Source organism: Podarcis raffonei, chromosome 13, assembly GCF_027172205.1.
Source record: "Podarcis raffonei isolate rPodRaf1 chromosome 13, rPodRaf1.pri, whole genome shotgun sequence".
NCBI classification, from domain to species: Eukaryota; Metazoa; Chordata; class Lepidosauria; order Squamata; family Lacertidae; genus Podarcis; species Podarcis raffonei.
In genome coordinates, this window is record NC_070614.1 from 46,436,245 (window position 1) to 46,444,532 (window position 8,288).

The 8,288-nt window shown below is 40.0% G+C and overlaps 1 protein-coding gene across 1 annotated transcript; it reads left to right on the forward strand.

The window, feature by feature from the left end:
• Positions 1-4,115: 4,115 nt before the first annotated feature.
• On the forward strand, positions 4,116-5,063 carry LOC128399093 (olfactory receptor 49-like). The gene has a single exon (XM_053360356.1). The coding sequence runs from the start codon at positions 4,119-4,121 to the stop codon at positions 5,061-5,063; it is 945 nt and encodes a 314-aa protein (XP_053216331.1). The 5' UTR covers positions 4,116-4,118.
• Positions 5,064-8,288: the final 3,225 nt, after the last annotated feature.

Here is an 8,288-nt window from a genome sequence, read left to right on the forward strand (position 1 = left end):
TGATGTGCAAGAAACAAAAAAACAAAAACAAATATGCACGATAAATTTGGTGTCTTACTTTATTATAATGTGGGACGCAGGTGGTGCTGTGGTCTAAACCACTGAGCCTCTTGGGCTTGCCGATCAGAAGGTCGGTGGTTCGAATCCCCACAATGGGGTGAGCTCCCGTTGCTCGGTCCCAGCTTCTGCCAACCTAGCAGTTTGAAAGCACGCCAAAAAGTGCAAGTAGATAAATAGGTACTGCTCTAGCGGGAAGGTAAACAGCGTTTCCGTGCGCTGTTCTGGTTTTGGTGTTCTGTTGCGCCAGAAGTGGCTTAGTCATGCTGGCCACATGACCCGGAAAACTGTCTGCGGACAAACGCCGGCTCCCTCAGCCTGTGAAGCGAGATGAGCACTGCAACCCCAGAGTTGTCTGCGACTGGACTTAACTGTCCTTTACCTTTACCTTTACATTATTATTATTTCCACTATCATACACATCAACCACAAGGAGGAGGGAGACTTTTTCCACTTGTGCTTCTCACATCATCGTGATCTCAAACACTCACAGCAGTTGCATTCCCAGTTATATAAAACCCAAAGGCACAGGCGAATTAGCATTTACCAAGGGGGTTTCTCTTCTTGACATGGTTTTGCCTCCCCTTCTGAACCCATTTGTTTACTACCTGAGGAACAGACTGGGTGCCTTGTAATCTGGCTTTGGACAGCGTGTTGGGTTTTGTAGCAACTCAAGGTGCTTGAGCTCAAACATCAGCTCAAACATCAAAAACATATGTCAACCTTGCAGCCAACTGAATAAACCTTGCCTTTCAGTAACACAGGATTTCCTTCAAGGAAATCCTTCAAGTTAATGATGTCAAGTACTGAATATTCTGTGTTGATTGTCAAGACCTATTCAATGACAGAAATCAGGGTTGAGGGACCATGAAACTCACCAGGTGCTCATGGGCCAGTCACTGCCTTTCATCCTACCTCACCTGACAGGCTTGTTGTGTGAAAAGTGAGGAAAAAAACCAAAAGGCACTGGTACGTTAGACTTCAGCAAAGGGGTGGCTCTCCTGAACACTGTTGTGTCTCCCCTCCTGAATCCATTCATTTACTGCAGATGATCTGGTTCTAACTTTACAGGAGCCGGAATCTAGTATGAAAAGAGCTTTGGAATTGATTAAAGAATTTGGTCATGTGGCGGGATTTAGATTAAACAGGGTAAAAACTAAAGTATTAGAGAAGAACTTAACTCCAATGGAAAAGGATAGGTTTCAGAATGAAACAGGTTTAATGGTGGTTAAGAAAGTGAAATACCTAGGGATAAATATGACTGCGAAAAATATGAACTTATTTAAAGAGAACTATGAGAAATGTTGGTCAGAAGTTAAAAAAGACTTAGAAATTTGGTCTAACTTGAAGCTTTCCTTGTTGGGTCGAATTGCAGCTATAAAAATGAATGTATTGCCAAAAATGTTATTTTTGTTTCAATCCTTGCAAATTTTGGACAAGATGGACTGTTTCAAGAAGTGGCAGAGAGACATTTCTAGATTTGTCTGGCAGGGCAAGAAACCTAGAATAAAGTTTAAAATTTTAACTGACGTAAAAGAAAGAGGTGGATTTGCCCTGCCAGACCTTAAATTGTATTATGAATCAGCAGCATTCTGCTGGTTGAAAGACTGGCTGCTTCTTGAGAACACGGACATTTTGGATTTGGAAGGTTTCAACAATGTTTTTGGGTGGCATGCATATCTGTGGTACGACAAGGTTAAAGCTCATAAGGCATTTAAAAACCATATTGTCAGGAAATCTCTGTTTAATGTCTGGATAAGATATAAAGACTTGCTAGAAAGTAAAACCCCAAGGTGGTTGTCACCTATGGAAGCTAAGGCTCAGAAAAAGCTCAATATGGAGGCCAAATGGCCAAAATATTGGGAAATTCTGGAACAAGAAGGTGACAGATTGAAACTGCAGAGTTTTGAAAAATTAAAAGACAAAGTGCGAGATTGGCTTCATTATTATCAAATAAGAGAGGCCTATAATTTGGACAAAAAAATTGGCTTCCAGGTGGAGAAATCTAAATTGGAAACAGAACTGTTAGAACCAAAAACTAAGATTTTGTCAAAAATGTATAACTTGCTGTTGAAATGGAACACGCAGGATGAAACGGTAAAATCAGCAATGATTAAATGGGCGCAGGATTTAGGTCATAACATTATGTTTGCTGACTGGGAGCAGTTGTGGACCACCGGTATGAAGTTTACGGCATGCATTGCCTTAAAGGAGAATATTATGAAAATGATTTATAGGTGGTACATGACCCCAGTCAAGCTTGCAAAAATTTATCACCTGCCTGACAACAAGTGTTGGAAATGTAAAGAAGCTGAGGGAACATTCTTTCACCTTTGGTAGACATGCCCAAGGGTCAAGGCTTACTGGGAGATGATATATAATGAACTCAAGAAGGTATTCAAAAGTACCTTTCCTAAGAAACCAGAGGCTTTTCTCTTGGCCATAGTTGGCCAATGGGTGCCAAAGAAAGACAGAACATTTTTTATGTATGCAACAACAGCAGCAAGAATACTTCTCGCCAAGTATTGGAAGACACAAGATTTACCCACCGTGGAGGAATGGCAGACGCAAGTGATCGACTACATGGAGATGGCTGAAATGACTGGCAGAATCCGCGATCAGGGAGAAGATTTGATTGAACAGGACTGGAAAAAGTTTAAGGACTATCTACAGAAATATTGTAAAATCTTGGAGTGTTAATATGATGTGGGAAGTGAAGGTAACAGGGTTTGTGTGACTTGGTTAAAGGTGATTTAAAAGAAGAATGTTAAAAAGGATAGGGGGTTATGAACAGAACATTATTATGTCATAGTATATAAGAGGAGATATGGATTAAAAACAAAGACATAATAACTAGAAGAATGTAAAATTAAGTATGGCTCAAATAAGGTTTTGAATTTGCTGAATTGGATTGGAATAAAGAGGAACACAAAAAAGGGGGATGTGAGGAGGTCAAGACAGAGGGGTATGGAACTTTGGAAATTTAAGAAAAAGGGTTTTTCATTTTTCTTTTCTTTTTTCTATTTTTTTATTCTCTGCTATATATTTTTGTTTTTATACTGTTTTTGCTTTTTATATGAATCTTATTTATGGAAATGATACATTTTGAAATGATGAATTTTTTGTTTTGTAAAATCTTAATAAAAATTTATTATAAAAAAAATAAAATAAAAAAAAGAAAAGTGAGGAAGACAAAACCACATGCACCACCTTTAGTTCCTTGGAAGAAAGGTGGGGGTAGATATATAAGAAGGGGGGGGGGGAGGAGCACAATAGTTTCAACTCATGACCCCAGGATAGTAACCAGCCACGTAGAAGCCCTATGTACCATGACTCTTCCATCGAAGCTTGCAGTAGTATGACAGTAGCCTCTTACATCAAATGTTCTGTAGTTTTTTTCTGCTCCTCTGGGAAGCAAAGCTCAATTCCCTGTTGCGAGAAAACAAACTAATATCTCTCATGCTAAATGCTGCCTCAGGAAAAAGAAGCTGCATTCTTGCTTAGGAGAGGTTGCAACCAAGAATCAAATAGCTCATGTTCTGTCTCCCTTAAAGAACAGAGTGGGTACCATCGCTTCTCATAGGGTGTTTCCCTTTTGCAAAGAAATGCATGTCCTAGATTGCAGAGTTTTATGTGGTAAAGAAGGGGGGAAAACTTTCTAGAGACCACTGAGGCTACAGACATCACTGTCTGAGATATTGTATGCTTTGTTTTATTTTATTCCATTATTTCAACTGTGCTTTAAAATTGCATTCCAAATGATGTGCTATAAAATTACATCCTGTTTCAAAAATGGGAGAATTATATTAAAAGAATTTTTTGCCTTTTTCCATCACAAATATGTTTATGTTCCTGTTTATGGAATATTAAATAAAATTCCTTTTTAATGTACCATTTTCTACTTGGGACCTGAATGTGAAGTATACAACACACCTTATTATTCACAGCACTGTGGACTTGATTGCCAGAAAAGGAAAAACAACACTTGCTTAGTATAGTTTATAAAACATTGATACTAATGAATGATTTCTATTCACTTTAGTTGTAGGAATGTGCCCAAAATGAGGAACAGCACCACGGTGAGAGAATTCATACTTCGGGGCTTTACGGACAACCGGCAAGTTGAAATCTTGCTTTTCACCCTTCTGTTTCCCATGTATCTTTTGACAATAACAGGGAACACTGTGATTGTTATAATCACTCGGGTGAGTCCCCAGCTCAACACACCAATGTATTTCTTCCTTCGACACTTTGCAGTCCTGGAGATTGGATTCACCACCTCTGTCATTCCTAAGACATTGATCAACATGGCCATTGGCCAGAAGACCATCTCTTTGCCTGCTTGCTTCACACAGTGCTTTCTGTATTTTGTCCTGGGTACCACAGAGTTCCTTCTGCTGACAGTTATGTCTATTGACAGGTATGTGGCCATCTGCAACCCTCTTCACTACCCAACCATCATGAATGATCACTTGTGCTCACTACTGGTACTCTGCTCTTGGCTAGGGGGGTTGTCACTCATTATGGTTCCAATAGTTGTCCTTTTTCAGATGCCCTTTTGTGGTCCAAACACCATCAACCATTTTTTCTGTGATAGTGGGCCACTGATGAAACTTTCATGTGCAAACACATCTCTATTTGAACTCCTCAGTTTCCTCATTGCTTTGCTCTCTGTCCTTGGGACCTTGGCCATAACAATTGTGTCCTATATACGCATTGTCTCAACCATCATGCTCATCCCTTCAACCACAGGGAGGCAGAAGGCATTCTCTACTTGTGCTTCTCACATCATAGTGATCTCCCTCACTTATGGCAGCTGCATTTTCATGTACATAAAACCAAAAGGCACTGGTACGTTAGACTTCAGCAAAGGGGTGGCTCTCCTGAACACTGTTGTGTCTCCCCTCCTGAATCCATTCATTTACTGCCTGAGGAACAGGCAGGTCCAGGATGCCTTGAGAGCTGGATTTAGACAGTGTGTTGGACTTTGCAAGTCCCCAAGGTGATTTGGAATAGGACCTACATCAGCTTGAACATGAATATCAGGCCTTTGGTTTGCCTCCCAGTAACACTGCAAGGATGGGATACTATCTATGGGTGAATACAGTGTGTGAATAATGTCAAATAAATGCCAAATCAATTTTTGCATCAGAGAGCATAAAGTTCTGAAATCAGTGGACTACCAGTTGTACATTCTTTGGTGATCACTGGTAGCTGAGTAAGATGGTCTTCCATGAAGATGGTCTTAACGGTGTGTCCATAAGTGACTGCGGATGTTGATTCTGGTTGTGAGAGTGGGGAAATGTATATTATATATTTACACACACACACACACACACACACACACACACACACACACACTCACACACACTATTATAGGGTTTCATTTTCACCCTCTGCACACAGCACCAGTGAGGCTGAGTTATTGATTACTTGGGCCAGATATCAGACAGCAATGTTCAAGGCCATGTTATGGAGGAATGTGTGTATGTGGTCTGGGAGGAAGCAAGCTCATCATCATCATCATCATTATCAATCTTTATTACAGTCCAGAGACCCAACAAATCATTACAAAGCAATGCACAATTCAGACAGACTACCTCCAGGGAAAACAAGCATTTTGTTCAGACTTAAAGATAGGGATCTTGCAACCACCGATAAAAACTTTGCCACTGCTAATGTTCTAGCACTTGTCTGGTTTTCCAATAGGAACATGACATAGTGAGCCTCTGATTTTCCTGAGAAATGTACCAGCAAGGGTAATATCTGTTCAGCCCTGGTTTGCTCATATTTCGCACAGTGCAGTAAAATATGTTTTATAGAATTGATGTCTTGGGCACACGAGCAAAGTCTGTCCTGGTAGGGAACTCCTCTCAACCTGCCATCCAACACTGCAGAAGGAAAAACGTTTAGTCTGGCTTTGGTGAATAACCTTCGGTAATTTGTTACTGTCGGGTTTTTAATGTAAGGTGTTAACTTAAAGATATGCCCATATTGTACTCCTACTGCCAGTGGACTACAGACTGCGTGTGATTGAGAATGGTTGGGGAAACTTTGCGAGTACCTGGAATTAGCAAAACTTACAGATATAATAAGGAGAAAATCCAAAACTATGGTTATGAAGCAATGGGAGTTCTTAAATGATTATTTACAAAACCAGGGCTCAGCTACAAAAATCTGGTTGTGTTTAGAATAATCTTGTGCGTAATATAAAAAATACAAAGTGAGACATTAAGGAAATCCAAAGGGAAAATAAGAAGAACAGAGGTTCTGACGAACGGATTATTAAAAACGCATGAGGTAAGCGGTGGAAGTCTTTTTTTAAAAAAACCCCAACAATTTATTTAAGGTAGATAAGGACAAGATGAAATTATACAATTGAATATAAATATAGATGGGAAACGGCTATGTATTGTGAGTACTTATCTACTTTTAAAAATGTTCACTTACGATCTTTTTCTTTTACTTCTTTATTCTTTCTTTGTTCTATTTTTCTTTTTCTGATATTTTATCTTTCATTTCACTGCTTTATTGTGAATAGCATTTTATAGAGGTATAAATAACTGTAAATATGAAAAGAGACAAAATATTCTCTAATTCTTTTTCCTTGGTTAGATGTATTTTCTTTTTCTTTTGTATTTTCTTTTGTTGTGAATATGTATGTTTTCTAATTTGTACTTAATAAAAATATTAATAATAATAAAAAGAGATCGCAAGTCACTGTGTGTATTATCTCATAATCTTTGCTTTAACGTCTTTAGGGTGCCTTCATAACCCAGGTAATAAAGTTGGGGGGGGTGACAGACCAATAAAGGTGGCTTTTCTAGCCATGGTTTTCTGCCATTTGCTGACAAACTCCTCATTGGCCAGATGTTGATACAAACCCTTCCCTAGTTCAAACACTGAAATCCTGAGCCAATATTTTAGGGCAGCCCACCATGCTTTAGTTGAAATTGGGCATTCACCAGCTTCTAACAGTTGGGTAACTGCAGCAGAGATCGTAGAAATTTTGCCAGAAAGCCATCTAGCTCAGGCAGACATTTGCAGCGTACAGGAGTTGGGAAATGGATTTTGCGTTGAAAACCCTTAAGGCTGCTGGAACATACTTGCCGCCCTTTCTGAAAAAGAATCTGAGTATGGCTAGCTTTGTGATCTCCACCTTTTTCAGGAAGGTTTGCCAGTGGTGTTTTGAATGATGGAATGTGAGCTCTAGATAACTGAAGTTCAAGGTTATGGCCATCCAGTACCCATTTAACTCAGGAGAAGCTTCTTTCGAATTCTAAAATTTTAGATTTTTCATAATTAATGGATAAACCATTTCCAGAACAGTAATCTGAACAAATGCAACCAAATTTCATCAAACTATTTTAAAGATACAACTTCTGGGGAGCAATCATTGAGGAATGAAGGTCTCTTGTCAGCTCTTTACTGGCTGTAAATTATTGTAATTATTGTATAGTGTAAATTATTGTTCCATGGCAGCTGTCAAACGCAGTCAGGCATCAGATATGCAGAATAATTCTTTGACTGTAAATTACAGCTATGGTTTAAGGTGTGATATAGTGGTTAGAGTGTCCAGGGTTCAAATCACCTCTGCGCCATGAAACTCACTGGATTCCTTGGAATAGTCAGTTCCCCGTAGAGTTGTTGTGAGGGAAAGGTTAGGACAGTGCTTTCCAAACTATGTGTCACAACATGTTAGTCTGTCGGCTACAGTATATACTGCAAGGGCTCCCTGCACTCCTCCGGGGACTGGAAAGGTGTTAGTTAACCTTCAGTTTGCTAGTAAAACTGAATTAAAAGGTAAAGGGACCCCTGACCATTAGGTCCAGTCGTGGCCAACTCTGGGGCTGCCATGCTCATCTCACTTTATTGGCTGAGGGAGCCGGCGTACAGCTTCCGGGTCATGTGGCCAGCATGACTAAGCCGCTTCTGGCCAACCAGAGCAGCGCATGGAAATGCCGTTTACCTTCCCGCCAGAGCGGTACCTATTTATCTACTTGCACTTTGATGTGCTTTCAAACTGTTAGGTTGGCAGGAGCAGGGACCGAGCAACAGGAGCTCACCCCGTCATGGGGATTCGAACCGCCGACCTTGGTTTAACCCACAGCGCCACCTGCGTCCCTCAAAACTGAATTACTGTGTCACAAAATGATGCATGTCTTAAAAAGTGTGTCACCAACATGAAAAGCTCTGGGTTAGAACTATGTACACAGTTTCGAGCTCCTTGA